Source organism: Caenorhabditis elegans, chromosome II (genome assembly GCF_000002985.6).
Source record: "Caenorhabditis elegans chromosome II".
Taxonomy (NCBI): domain Eukaryota; kingdom Metazoa; phylum Nematoda; class Chromadorea; order Rhabditida; family Rhabditidae; genus Caenorhabditis; species Caenorhabditis elegans.
Genome location: NC_003280.10, coordinates 9,663,468 through 9,677,956, shown reverse-complemented (window position 1 = coordinate 9,677,956; position 14,489 = coordinate 9,663,468). Strand labels below are relative to the sequence as shown.

Genomic DNA, 14,489 nt, shown 5'->3' with positions numbered 1-14,489 from the left:
GTTCTGCTTTGACACTAACTTCGGTGTTTCGTGTTCGCATAGTGTAGGTTCAAGTAAACCTACTGTGTTGGAATTTCAGTTAAGAAGGGAAAGCAGGCAGACGGGAAGGCACCTATTTTGTTGGCTTTACTATAGTGTCAAAGTGTTATATCAACATTAAACGTTATTGTTTTATTGAAAAATGAAAACAAAAAAAGTACAAATCATTAAAAAAAAAGTCTGCCGACCAGGAAGAAAACGACGAAAAGCAATAATCTCCACATCAAGACGAGGTGGCAAAAAGATTATTTTCCTTCTTTTCCAATTGATAAGAGAATAAGGCATTGATCACATTGAGGTATGACGTGGAATATTGGCACATCAGAGTCTCCAGTATATGCTCTGAATTGTTCATAAAAAGTGGGAACGGATTAAAAGTTTTTAAAAGTTTATTGGACAAGAAAACCCCCCAAATTTTAAAACCATGGGAAAGTTGAAACTAGAATTTTTACAACTAAACTTTCAAGTAAATTATGACGAGATGTGATCAACTAGCAGATATTCCGGTAGAGATCTATAATTTATTTTCAAATGCCAGAATAGTACATAGATTGGAGTATCAGCTTTTCCATGATGTGAACTAGAAACTATGTTTTATAAAATTAACAATTTTAAGAGCAGAAACTTCTTCAGGCATACGTTCCTTATTTCCGCCTATTCTTTAGAGTTGACTGTAGACACCTGCACCAAGGACTTATTAAAAAACTATTCAGAATTGTTTATTTATACACAAATACATGAGCAAAGGGCAAATTTTAAAAATAAACGAAAAAACTATAAATTCCGACAGAAAACTATACAGGGCATGTACCATTAAGACGACTGAGGCAAACTGTGATTTGATCAATAATTTGGTCAATTCCTGATCCAGTTGCTGCATCGCAACAATGAAAATGATGTTGGAATGGGAGAGCTTCGAGTTGGGATAGTAACGCATCCATGTGACCGTTTAGAGCATATCCACTGAAAATTTGGATAGGGTAGGCAGTGTTTTCACGTTTTTGTACCAACTCCTCCACATACACGTGGATTGTCTAATTCTGAACTCACTCTTTCCTGTTTACAGCTACAATAACGGGACATGTTCCAACTAACGGATCACTCATAACTCGATTCAACTCCTTAATTGCTTCGGAAAACCGTTCCACAGCATATCCATCAATCACATAGAATATCGCCTGAGCATTCGAATAATAATGTTTCCAAAGATGCCGAAGTTTTGGCAATCCGCCAACGTCCCAAAAGTTGAGACGATAATTTTTATAATGAATCGTTTCGATGTTGAAACCGATTGTTGGATGTGGAGCCATTACTGTGTCCATTTGAACTTTCTTTAAACGGCGGACTATTGAAGTTTTGCCAGCACCATCAAGACCTGAAATAATAATTCTAAATTTCAGAGCATAGTCTTCCAACTTTACCTAACAAAACAACTCGACTTTCGATGAAATCTCCGATATGCAATTTCCTATCATTTAAAAATGAAAAAGCAATTCTTGTGCTCAACTGTGATTGATCTAGAACTGCAGTAGGTTCAGCAGCAGTTGATTCCGCCAGCGCCAACAAATCATCTTTCCGATCCAAAATCTTTCCCCTCTCCATTATCAAAGCTTTTTGTAAGGTAGTACAAGTATTTCCGATCTTTGAAGAAATAGCTTCCAGTCTCTCTTTTTGAGTTTGTAACGACTCGACGCGGTTCCGAGCATACCGATCTACAGTTTCCACCGCATCCTCTTCATCTCGATCCAGAGCTGTTCGTAGCCGACGGAAGTGATTGCGAACCTTAATAAGATTCTAGGTAATTAATTATTTCTTCAATCTTTCATACCTCTTGCCGGGTCTCCTCCAAACTGCCATCTTCTTGTCCAGGAGTCAACTCATGAATAACTGAATCAATCGAATGAAGTGCATTTCCAATTGTCTCCGACTGCTTTGACAGCTCTCCCAAATGCTCTCTAACTTTTTCTCTCAAATCTTCCACTTCTTTTTCGATTAGTACATGACTATGACCCTTGTGTCTACCATAATCCCTACACATCATACACATCAACGGACTCTCGGTGTCACAGGAGAGTTCCTTGCAAACGAATTCCACGACATATGATGAATGTAGGCGACAATGAACAAGTGGAGGAGGCTTCTCGGTTAATGGAATTCGACGATGTTTAGATAGAACATTGGTGGAGTGTGTGCTCTCGGAACATCTAGAAACAAGTTTCGTAAGATTTTTTGGGCAGTTAATTTTTCTGGAAAGGCGTAAAAATGACTTCTGCCTGATGTCAAGGGTGACCTACACATGGATCGTGTTTGTTGATCAGTTTTAATAGGTTTGATGAAGCCTTGGTAGGTTCGTAGGCAAAACCCCTCACCTACCTATCATTGATGCCTCAGTTCTAGAAATGCATAAAAATATCATAATTTCATCAATTACATACATAACTAAATGAAAATCAACATTGCGGTGTACAAAACCTTTCAGCCAAGTACATCAGTTCTTGTACTGATCCTACCGTACTTCATAGGTTTTTCTAGGACTTCAAATGCTTACCTTTCACATAAATTACTATCACAAACTGTGCAATAGATAACTGCCACGTGTTCCGAATCCTCGTCACATTCCAAATTCAGAAGACGTTCTTTCGAGTAACGATCGAACTTCACAACTTCACCCGACTTCTCCAGCAATCCACCACCGTCGGCTATTTTTTCGAGCAGCTCTAACAACGCGAAATTCTTTTTGAGATTTTGAAGATCTCCGCCAGGAATTTGAGTTGCCGTTCTGTCAAATGGGCAAAAAATGGACGAATTTCGACCGGCAATTGATATGGCACAATTGTGGCAAATTGTATGGCCGCAACCCGTCAAAACACGTGGACATTTCAAAGGATCCCGTGCCGAATACTCCTCGTTGCACACGTTGCAACCATATTCATTCATTAACTGAAACATTTGCTGGTATTCTCATTGTTTCAAAATTAAATGTGATCCATAGAGAATCATTCTATACAATTTTAACTCTCTAGAATCTTAAAAAACGTAGAATAACTATACATATAATTAGACGTAGACATAGACCAATTAGACCAACTCAACATGAAGCAGCCGGCAAAGCGCACAGTGATGACCTGTCTCGATCAGCGCGCGGCCTTTGATAAGGTACCCATTAAGAAGCTCTGTGTCGATCTTCACGAATCTCTAAATGAAGCCAAGATCTCGAAATGGCTCACGAACTATCTGAGCAAACGGATTATCAAAGCTAACTTTGGGAACCACTCGTCAAAATGGTGTACACTGCTGGGAGGAGTGCCTCAGGGCTCGGTACTTAGCCCGAATCTATTTTCCTTTTATATGAGAAATATGCCAATTCACCCAAAAACTGAGATCACCGTGTATGCGGACGACACTACAATCCTTGCCCAAGACACGAATCCATTTAAAGCCGGGGAGTTAATTCAAGAGCACCTGGATCTCCTCTACGATTTCTTCAACGAGAGGAAAATGTCGATCTCGGCTGAGAAGTCCACGACGACACTCTTCACATGTGATACCAAGGAGTTCAAAACGAAGATTCCGGTGAATTGGAATGGAGCGGAGATCCCGACGACAAACCAAGTTCGTCTTTTAGGAGTACACCTGAATACAATGTGTGGCTCAAAGGATCACGTCGCGGAAACCAGGAAGAAGATGATGGTTTCGACCAACATCCTCAAAGCACTCTCAGGGACCAAATGGGGCTGCTCCAAAGAGCTACTGATCTCCACGGCAAAAGCACTGGTGAAGCCGATTGCGATTTACGGTGCCCCTGCCTGGTCACAACTTCTATCGGAAACGAACCTGAACAAACTGGAAGCCGCGTACCGCAACACCTTGAGGACTTGCTGTGGTCTGACTAGTGACACTCCCATTGAGCATATCTACGCTGAAGCCCAAATGATGCCTCTGAAGGAAGAATTCGAATTGGCTAAACAACAAACTTACATTGCCACGACAAAATCTGGTACGCATCCGAACAGGAATCTGGAGTCGAGAAGGAACACCGAAAGAAGGTCTAACAGACCCAGGGAGCCACCTCTAAACCTACAGGAGGCGACCAAAACCCACTTGAGCAGACTCAAAGGTACGAAGGCAGAAGCGCAAAAGGCCAATCACACAAGATTCGTTCGCGAATTCTTGAACTCGGCCCCACCCAACAGGATCCTTGGAGCCACGCCGCCACCATTGAATAGTTCTGAAGAATCTAGCCTCCCAAAAGCCACCAGAACGGAACTGGCTCGACTTCGCTGTGGACACTCCTTACTGATCCCCAGGTACAAAGCGAGAATTGAAGGAACCCCCATCGGGACATGCGGATGTGGAGACAACGAGGGAGGGATCGATCACTACTTATCCTGTGGAAGATCGCATCCCATATCGAAAGAAAAACTATGGACGTCCCCAATGGAGGCCGCCCGAGCCCTCGGGCTGGCCTACAAACCATATGACCCGGGTGGAGGAGCAACGACGAGCGTCTGAAAACGGCGCTGCGCCGCCTGTTGCACAACAACAACAACCAACTTTTCAATTCAGTCTATGAGAAATTTATCAAGTTACAAATTGAAAAATCGCAGGCATAATGGTACCTTTTCACAGTCAAGAAATAAAATTAAAACGTTTTCAGTAATAATGAACCAGTTTATTCAGCATTTTCCATGAAAGTAATCATAAACACTATCCGAATCTGCAAAATCTGCTCTAAAATTTTTAGCGATTCGATCCTCCTTTAATTTTTGTTTAATTATGTCCTTCTTCGTAGTTGGCACCTTTGCAACTTTCAGGTTTTTAACAGCATTTCGATCGAATGGTCCAAAATGTGTGACTTTTTTCACAAGTTTTTCAGCTCCTAATCCCGCTCGATTTCTCTTCAGGATCGTTCGAATCGGAAATCTTTGACCATCAGAATTTCTTCCAAGACCTTGTTCTTCTGTCCAACCAGATGCACACATCAATCTATATCCGATGTTTGATGGTCCAATTTGAATTCCAGATTGAGGTGCTGCTCCAGGAGCATTTCGATCATTGAGTTGATGAGTGATGGAAGAAATGTGAGTTGAAGACGCGTTTTTCGGTATAAAAACATCACAAAGCTCGCAAAATGTCAGTGTTTCAGGCTCAGATGATGTGGATGGAGTGTCACTAAAAACATTTAGATTACTATGGAAATTAGGATCTAGGAACTTACCCATTGCAGAAATAGTCAAAAAGTCGCTTCACAAAATAATTTTTCCCGTTTTTCTGTGCAATTTGTACAATTCCCAAGCTGTGTGAGTCTCGGACACCCGGATCGGCTCCGTGCTCGAGAAGAAGCTTGCATACCTCGAAATTTCCTTCTCCTGCTGCACACATTGTGGCTGTCCAACCGTAGAAGTCTGTGACGTCAATGGGAATTTCTGAATTAAAAATATTTAGATTAGTCTCTGGGAAAGTATTACTTTTCTCCAAGTATCGTTTTATTTCTTCTAAATTTCCATCTTTTGCAGCTTTCAAAAATCCATTAACATCTCTAACATTGAAATTGGAATGTGAAGTTGAAGGCTCATTTTTCACAATTGCAAAGTCGTCATCATCCAAAATTATTATCTCAGCATCTTCTTGAGGATTTTCCGTTTTTATTTTCTTTTTCTCCCTGATTTTTGCTTTTTCGATGACTTTTCGATACTCTGAGCCGAATCCAGAGTCATTAATTGACGAGTTTGAAGCTGAAAATAATTTTATTTTTTCATTAACTCTCGGACGCGACATTTGGCAATTTTTGCGCGAAGAATACGGTACCCGGTCTCGACACGACTAAATACAACAAAGGTGTGCGCCTTTAAAGGGTACTGTAGATTCAAACTTCTATTACTGCGGAAGTTTACTGATTTTTGAAAAAAAAGAAGTTTTTATGTGTTTCAATTTTTTATTGTAGTTGTTAATAAATCTATCATTTTTGAATCAAGAAATAATGAAAATTGATTAAATTTCCAAAACTCCACTCTAACAAAAGTTTAAAACTACCGTACCCTTTAAAGGCGCATTTCACTAAAAAAAATTGTCCTGACGAGACCAGGAACCGTATTTTTTGGGCAAAAATCGCAAAGCATTGCGTCTGGGTAATATAATTATTTTAAATAAAACTCACCTCTTTGCACATCATCTCTTTTCTGAGACATTTCTGTTTTTTCAGCGTCTCCAACATTTTTCGCTCTCACAAATTCAACTGGAACTTGTTCTGGATTCAAATTTCCGAGTTTTTGAGGTGGCAACTGGTAGTTCGTTGTGATCATTCTGCGCTACAAATATTATTTGTTTAAAATATTAGAAAATAAAAATAAATGTTTAGACAATGAGAGTTGGTTGAAAAATCACCTTTCAAATGAGAATACATAATTAATGTTCGAAATTAATAATAAAAAATGTTTTATTTGAAGAATTATTTTTTGAAGTTACAAGAATGAGAAAACCCGATGTTTTTGTTGAGATTTTTGAGTGGAAAGTAGTTGGGATTAATTAAAACATTTGTGAAAATTAACAAATTAATCATTTTCGGGAACTTCTAATGCAGATTCTTCCGTAATCTCTTCATCCTCATAATTGCCGTAGTCGTTGTCGCGTATCGGAGGGCAAAGGTAGAGGTTTTCGTGCGTCTGGAACTTTTGGAATGGTTGAAAAAGTTTGTTTTTCATATGTTTTTTGGCAGTTTTCGTAAAGGACGTTATGCTCCTTTTTTAAATGTTGAAATCAGTTCTTGATTTTGGAACCAGATTTGAAAATTAAAAAAATATATATACACAGTATTTGTAATAATTGATTTTGCAATATTACATTTCATGAAAAAAATTTATAAAAATCTTACAATTTCTTCATCTTTTCCTTTTTTTTCCTCTTCAGTCAAATCTCCAATTTGTTTATCTTTCTCTTTATCTTTATCTTTTTTCGACTCTTCTTCCGCTTTCAAATCATCAGAAACTACTGTCAAGTATGCTCGATGCTCGAATGAAGGAATAAGAATATGACACCATTCAGGTAAATATTCAAATGTTGTCTTCTCCTGCATATACTTCATTTCATCAATTTTTTCGTCTCCCAAGTCCATCGTACAGGAGTCTAACTCGATGAGCTCGTCGAGCATTTCATCAATTGGCCAGTGGTCTGAAATTATTTTTAATTCGTTGAAAATCAAGGAGAAATTTTTCTATTAATATGTAATAAAAACCATAATATATTTCACAGATAAATTTCAGAAATCGTACATCTCAAAGATTCAGCTCCATCTCCACACGTTGTCATCCTAGTTGAGCTCTTCGAAACTCGATCCTTATCTTCCAAATCGATGGAAGTTGTTTCTGACAAGTAAACTCGTTCACCGAATTGATCAATCAATGCACCATCCGAGCTCATGCACAACACTTCTGTACCACTTTGTAATTCCTGAAATTTGAATTTTTGAGAAATTCAAAATTTGTGAAATTCAACGCACATGTTTACTGATTAGTCCTTTGTCATACAGCGATTTTGATACGTTTTTGACTTCATCAATATCATTTGTTTGAACAAGATCTCGAAAAGCGACAAAAGCTTCCTGCATTCGTTTTTCCTCACTTTCTTTGTTGAACTGAAAAATGTTAAAAAGATAATTGATAATAATTTGATTTAATTATAACTTACAGTTTTCTTGACTTGCTCATGAATAATTTCTTCAAAGTTTCGAAACAAGCAGATAGATGGGTAATTTCTAATCATATAATTAACGAGTGATGTGATTCCATTCCGTTTCTTTTGCGACATTGCTTCACGCACTTTTTCATACGAAAAATCGATATCTTCACTTATTTCTGTCTTGATATAGGTATGAGGATCAGGCAACGGTGGAAGCCATTCGTATACATAACTGGGATGAGGACGAGGTGTTCCGATTCGTAGTGCTTGGTTTTTAGCTTCTGGGGGGATTATTTCGGCTGAAAATTGTCAAGATTAGGACGGAAAAAATGTGTGAAAACTAACGAGCATGCACGGTCAGCGCGGAAATAATTTGATCTTGATGAAAATCCGAAAGTTGGTTGACTTTAATTCCCATATTAACAAGTCCGAACCAAACATCTCCAGGTGTCACAATAGTACGTCCAGCAACCTCACAAGCAAATCTCGACTGCTCACCAATGCGTTTTATATCTGTAAATAATTAATTCACAGTTAATTTCGAATAAATTCCGAAAATCTTACATGAATGAAAGAGAAGCATCAAAGTTTCTAACGCGCCTTCCTCGATATCATCGAATCCGCTTTTATAACACATTGCCGTCACAATTTGTTCCAAAACGTTATGATAAGCTTCATTGACGATAGAAGGAAGAAAATTCGCTCCAACTTGTTTTTGTGCTCGCGATTCAGCAGATTTTTGTGTGAAATTACTGAAAATATACATTGATTTCAAACATTTTCAAACCAGATTTTACCTAATCGGCTGCTGAAAATTGGACTGCTGTGGTACAAATTGCTGTACAGAATATCCTGATGGATGAAAGCTCCTTCCTGCAATAGTCGGTCTCCTAATAAATGTATTGTGTTGAGGAAGCATTCTGAAATAATGATTAAAGTTTTTAAAAATATTTAATGAAAAAAAAATATATTAAAAACGTTGATGTAAATTTATAGAGAAAAACAAAGCGCCTGCTAAAAATTCGCATTAAAAAATCAATGTATATTTACGATAAACAAGACGAGCAAGTGTTATTACGGAGTGTTGTTTGTGTACTCCTCTCGGAAAATGTATGTATCTTATCCAGCCACTCTCTCTCGACACAACATTTAAAAAATAATTTCTGCAGGAATCTGGAGAAAACTATGACTCTATTACGGGAACAAAAAATTCTGATAATGCCTGCTGCGCAACATATTTGACGCGAAAAGTAAATCGTAGCGAAAACTACAGTAATTCTTTAAATGACTACTGTAGCGCTTTTGTCGATTTAAACAAAAGAAAATGAAATATCACTATCACAATTCGAAAATAAAAGCATTTCAATAATCGAGCCAGTTAATCGACAGTGTGAATTCGACACAAGCGCTACAGTAGTAGTAATTTAAAGAATTACTGTCGTTTTCGCTACGAGATATTTTGAGCGTCAAATATGTTGCGCCATACGCATTCAGACATTTTTCTTCACGTATGAGAATTCCGGTCGGCAGGAGTTCAATTCTTAATCAGATCTGTGATGTAAGATAATACATCAAGAAGAAACATTTTATTATGTCATCGAACTATTCACATCTCGAATCGTATTCCCTACATAAGGGGTCTCGCCGCAACAGAAACAAATTTTAAGAAAAAAAAAACTCCCAAATAAACAAAGCAGAAACGAAAATTACAGAGAATAATTTATTACAGAGAAGAAGAAAAGGCAATACGCGAGTAGTCATATGAATAGTTTCCGATCTTTCGCGTGTCTTTCTTGACATCGCGGAGTGTCACCGATGTCATGATCTTCAGCTCGGCTTCAATGAGAACTAAATCTGCTTTGTCAAAGATGGCGGCCATCTCGTTGATTGAATCCAGTGTCGCTTCTCTGCCTTCCTTCGTCATACATGAGTCATAGTAATTCTCATAGTAATTCGGATCCGACCTAAATCAAAAGATAAATAATATTCATGCTAAAGTAGACTTACTTTTCTGCTTTCATCCAGATATCTATAACCTGAACCGCCTGCTTGCTGCTCAGTCCGAAACAAATGACCTCCATCAAACTGCTCTTTGCTTTGTTCGATTTGATAAGAATTCCAAAGTGCTTCAAAAAGAACTCCACCACGCAGATCGAAGCAGCTCCCCGCGCTTTTATTTCAAATTGATCAATGTCTGGTGGGCTCATGTTTGAAAACTCCCTCGCCTCCGTGATGAATTTTTCGAAGTTTTCTTCCTCGTGAGCAGCCTATAATTGAAACTTTTGTGAGGGAATTAATTAAGAAAAAATTACCTCGGTCTGCCAACCTTCTAAGTCGTCTATATGTACGCCGCTCTTGAAGATGCTGACCACTTCGTCTAATTTATCATTGGGAATCATGATTTCAATTCCATCAACAACAATCATTTTTTTTCGACATGTCTGCGGAACTCTGAAAAATGGAAATTATGATATTATCAAATTTTAAAACTGACTCATGAAACGTGCCTTTTCTTTGACATGATTAATATTATAATTGATAAATATTTAATATAAAACGGACAAATAGAAAAAGAAAGCACTATTTTCGAAAAATTCGCATTAAATAAATCAATGAGCATTTACGATAAACAAGGAGTGCTAGTGTTATTACAGAGTGTCGTATGTGCACTCCTCTCGGAATAACTCTGCGTATCTCACCCAGTCACAGTCTCTCGACACATCTGGTGAAACACATTCCTGCAGCTGTAGGAATCTGAAAAAACTGTGACTCTAATTAATCGAGAACCTGAAAATGTGTAAAATCCAAAACCGAGAACAAATTATAGACTTTAATGCTATTTCAGAAACACGATTTTCAGACATTTTTCTTCACGTGTACCACCTGCTCGGCGAGCTTAGACTTCCGGTTGACAGGAGTTCTTAATAAGATTTTTGATGTTTGATAAAACATAATAATGAAACGTTTAATTATGTCATTGAATTACTCACACTCGACATATCGTTTTCCCTAAAGGCGCACAGATCTTTGACAAATCACCAAAATGCATACCTATGCATCCACCTATACCACCTACCTACTACCAAATTGAACAAGAACATTCTTTTTAAATATAAGTCTACACTGATAGTGAGCCAGAAAATCACATGAATAGACGTATGCAAAAGCTTATGGCGTAAGAAAGACAAATGAGACTTAGGAAAGGGGAAGGTCTGCCTACCTTCCTGCTGATAGATTTAGATTAGGGTCATCTGCTTTGACAACTGTAACTTTTATCACATGGTATATCCTTTCCTTATAGCATCTGCCAAATTGATTCGGCTTGCTAGTTCTGTCAGAAAACCTCATCCATTACTCACATTTTTTCACAGCTCTTCATTTTTACGTCGTCATTAGGCAGGCTCGTCTGTCTATTCTTACTTCGCATCTAACCAATTACCGCTCTGTGCCCTTGAGAGCAACTTGAAAGAAACGCAGAGAAGCACGGGCTTGACAACACGCTCAAATCTCACACATAGTTTTGTCTATGCAGCAGTCACCCTCCCATGCATGTATATATCAAACCACCCATTATCACTTTTTGACCATCAGATGTTTCAATTCTTGCATTGTTTTATTCTTGAGTTGAACAATCTGACCCAAGGTTCCGTGTCTCCATGTGAGCATGGCAACCAAAGTAAATCAGCACTTTTACACCTGCCTACAATCACTTTCGATTAGCCTTCACTGTCGATAGACGGGGAAATGACGAGTGAATCAAAGAGTTGTTCTTATATCAACTAGAGAAAGTTTCTCCATTTTTGTATAATCCTTGAATTCTAGACTCGAGCCCACCTTTTTGAACCTTTGAGCCAGACGAAATGGCAATATTTACAAAATCTCATAAGTCTCATCGTTGTGTCGAAGTTTTATTCTGGAAATTTATACAGAAATATATAAAACTATTTATTTGTGCTTTATAAAGATATCTCACTTCTTATTAATAGATTTAAAAAAGCGGCTCAAAAGCTGACTCTAAGGTGCTATAGGCACATAGCGATTTTAATAGTAGATTTTGGCCAAATTTTTGAAATTTTTGATAAAAAGTAACTATTATTTCTTTATATTTCTGTATAAATTTCCGAGAAAAAACTTCGACACAGCATATTCTCATTTAAAAGTTCCCTAAAATAGTGCTCATCAATGTGCATCGATTTATCTATGTATATACCTTCTTGTTATACATCTCATTATATTCAGAGAACATAACGCTAATAAATAACAATCTACGTATCGCCAACTCGATTTCCTGTGGGACTTGATTGTTTTCATGTTTTTCTTCATTTTTGGGCCCACATCAAATTCCTTCTTCTACTCTCAATATACCTATCATACACAGTTTATATAACTAAAAAAAGTAGTCTGTGAATAGAAAACTATTATATAAAACTAGGCAGGTGATTTTTGAGAGGTTTTAATTTAGGTTTCTCTATGTTACAAAGACACACATATCCTCCCCCTCCAAATTCAATTATTTTTTCCTTTCTTTTCTTCTCACTTCTGCATATTTTTCTTTCATTTAATCAGCATTCCAGGCGCCATGGTTCTTGAAATTGTGTTTTTTACCTCGTGTCTGATCCTTTCGGTTGTCGGAGTTTACCTCAATCTGTGCTACCTCAGAGCCACACATCGATCTACGGTCTATCCAAAGTTTACCGGAAATAATTTACGGTTTTTGTCCGTTGCTCATATTGTGCTGGCTTGTTCAAATGTTGTGGCCGCTGGTGAGTTTATATAGGCACAAAATGAAGACCCACTTGCCTACAGAAATGGGATTTCTTGCTCGAGTATAACTGTAAACGATATCTTTTTGTCAAACTTTAGCCCAAAAAATCTTCACTTGTATCAAAACTTTGGCAAGTTCAGGAAGTGTAATGCAATTAGTCCAAGTTAGATCCAACTCTTGCCAATGTAGTCCGAGGTTTGGCAAAAGTTAGATTATACTTGAGACGTGTCCTTTACTAACCTCAACTTTTGTCAAAATTTTGCCAAAGATAAAGCCGTGTTAATATTTTTTGGCAAAACCTATCTAGTAAGACAAGAAGCTGGCTCACAACGCCGAGTTGGTCACGCACTTGTCGTAGGTACACAATTATATGTATGCACACTTGTTTGCTATGTGCATTTCACAATTTTGATGATAATACGGATATATTTTGATCTTTAAACCTTGAAACTAATATTTCTGATTATTTTTCTAAAATAAACCTTTCCAGCTGCAATGTGGGGTGCCAACGTGAATCGCACGACAAAATCCGAAGCCTTCTTCTCGACAACTCTATCAGTCAGCCGTGCTATTCCAGCACTCACTGTGTTTTGGACAACTGTTGAACGGATAACGTACAATCGGAGTCCAACGATTCGAGAAAGTCCCAAGTTTCGATATGTGGCAGTTTTCCGGGTGGGTATCAATATTTTTATTACAATAAATATTAAATACAAATACTAAATACCTTTTATAGGTCATCGAAGTAGTGGTCTCCGTAATTATGGAGATGATTATTCGAGGAATCTATTTGAATAGTGATGATCAACTCAAAGAAGCTGCTGGACTTGAAGTTCTTCAATCTTCAAATGATGAAATTTCAATCAAAAGTTCACTCATCGCGAATGTATACTACGACTTCTATCACGGAATATTGTTTTTGCCATGTATTATAGTAAGTATCCTGTTTTGGCTAGTTTATATATTCAACAGAAAATAAAAATCCTATGTTTAGTTCCCTTAGAAAAAGTCTCACGCATGTGACGCAATTTCAACAAAACTTAAATAAACATATTATAATTATTATTTTGAATTTCAGATCTCGGTTCTCATGTTCAAATCGGCAAAAGGTTCTCACACTCGTGCCTGCCTACTCGGTGGAATGAGAAATGACCAGAAAGTGAGTTTTTTGAGGATTTATATTCTAGTTTTACATTTGACATCAATTTTAGATCCAAAATCTCAGTGGACAAATGACGTTTTTCAAAAATTCCTACATCATGCTGTACATCGCTTGTTTGGCCGACTTCATCTTGCATGTAATTGTCAAGAGATTTATAAATCTAGGTGAGTTTAATATGAAATAAAGATCAGAATAGTCTGAAAACTAAACTTCTTTCAGAAGATTCCACGCTTGATATGATGTACATCAATGCTCGATGCTTTCTTCCAATTGTTTACCCATTATCACTAATCGCTAACAACAAAAATCTCCGAATCGACTATTTCGGAAACTTCATTCTCTGTCGAAAAGCCAGAAATCTGCATAAAGAGTCCAAAGTCAAGGTCATTGCAACACGAGAATCACAAGAATCCATCATTGCCAACTTGAAAATGATCGGAATTCTCAGTGACGTGGATACCTCTCAGGGTGGCGCTGGTGCTGCAAGCCTCGCAATGATGGGAATGGGCGGAGGAGGTGCTCCAAGACCTCCCAGTGGAGGTCGAATGGCTTCTATATCCAAAGATCCTAATTCAATTACGTCTTCCGGAAGTCTAGCTAAGCAAAGTACAGCTTCAATGGGCAGTGGTGGAGCTTCGGGTATGATGATGTTCCACACGAGGCCTAAAAGTTCGGTACCATCGATGGGATCTGTTGGGTGATCAACATATAGATACTATGTATTTTAATTATTCGTTCATCGGCAATTCTAATAAATGTTATCTTTTTGAGTTTAAGTTTTTCCTGTCTATACATTCCTGTACCATATGATAGTGAGACATGTCTATATAAATGTCTGACTAGATCTCG

The 14,489-nt window shown here is 37.7% G+C and overlaps 5 protein-coding genes across 7 annotated transcripts; 1 reads left to right on the top strand and 4 right to left on the bottom strand.

The window, feature by feature from the left end:
- Positions 1–746: 746 nt before the first annotated feature.
- Positions 747–2,979, bottom strand: arc-1 (E3 ubiquitin-protein ligase arc-1). The gene is made up of 5 exons (NM_063688.9): positions 2,588–2,979; positions 1,868–2,243; positions 1,461–1,821; positions 1,090–1,414; positions 747–1,002 (listed from the first exon to the last, which is right to left on the bottom strand). The coding sequence occupies exons 1-5, from the start codon at positions 2,974–2,976 to the stop codon at positions 834–836; spliced, it is 1,620 nt and encodes a 539-aa protein (NP_496089.3). The 5' UTR covers positions 2,977–2,979; the 3' UTR covers positions 747–833.
- A 1,714-nt stretch (positions 2,980–4,693) lies between these two features.
- Positions 4,694–6,349, bottom strand: ZK1320.7 (G patch domain and ankyrin repeat-containing protein 1 homolog). The gene is made up of 4 exons (NM_063686.3): positions 6,197–6,349; positions 5,508–5,774; positions 5,258–5,465; positions 4,694–5,211 (listed from the first exon to the last, which is right to left on the bottom strand). Exons 1-4 carry the CDS (start codon positions 6,339–6,341, stop codon positions 4,716–4,718), a joined length of 1,116 nt encoding a protein of 371 aa, NP_496087.2. The 5' UTR covers positions 6,342–6,349; the 3' UTR covers positions 4,694–4,715.
- A 108-nt stretch (positions 6,350–6,457) lies between these two features.
- On the bottom strand, positions 6,458–8,639 carry taf-8 (Transcription initiation factor TFIID subunit 8). Of its 2 annotated transcripts, none has more exons than NM_001027343.5 (8): positions 8,511–8,639; positions 8,278–8,465; positions 8,059–8,226; positions 7,723–8,012; positions 7,535–7,669; positions 7,308–7,485; positions 6,911–7,206; positions 6,458–6,707 (listed from the first exon to the last, which is right to left on the bottom strand). In NM_001027343.5, exons 1-8 carry the CDS (start codon positions 8,630–8,632, stop codon positions 6,591–6,593), a joined length of 1,494 nt encoding a protein of 497 aa, NP_001022514.1. In that variant the 5' UTR covers positions 8,633–8,639; the 3' UTR covers positions 6,458–6,590. The 2 variants fall into 2 exon arrangements, with proteins under 2 accessions (NP_001022514.1, NP_001022513.1); NM_001027342.6 differs by having other exon boundaries at positions 6,468–6,701; positions 8,511–8,633.
- Positions 8,640–9,401: 762 nt separating this feature from the next.
- On the bottom strand, positions 9,402–10,333 carry ZK1320.11 (BTB domain-containing protein; the record flags this gene model as incomplete). 2 transcript variants are annotated; one of them, NM_001267291.2, is made up of 4 exons in its annotated part: positions 9,422–9,677; positions 9,721–9,980; positions 10,026–10,164; positions 10,221–10,333. In NM_001267291.2, 4 exons carry the CDS (start codon positions 10,331–10,333, stop codon positions 9,437–9,439), a joined length of 753 nt encoding a protein of 250 aa, NP_001254220.1. In that variant the 3' UTR covers positions 9,422–9,436. The 2 variants fall into 2 exon arrangements, with proteins under 2 accessions (NP_001254221.1, NP_001254220.1); NM_001267292.2 differs by lacking the exon at positions 10,221–10,333 and having other exon boundaries at positions 9,402–9,677; positions 10,026–10,139.
- Positions 10,334–12,279: 1,946 nt separating this feature from the next.
- Positions 12,280–14,411, top strand: ZK1320.5 (uncharacterized protein). The gene is made up of 6 exons (NM_063685.2): positions 12,280–12,476; positions 12,969–13,153; positions 13,215–13,412; positions 13,557–13,637; positions 13,690–13,804; positions 13,860–14,411. Exons 1-6 carry the CDS (start codon positions 12,293–12,295, stop codon positions 14,339–14,341), a joined length of 1,245 nt encoding a protein of 414 aa, NP_496086.1. The 5' UTR covers positions 12,280–12,292; the 3' UTR covers positions 14,342–14,411.
- Positions 14,412–14,489: the final 78 nt, after the last annotated feature.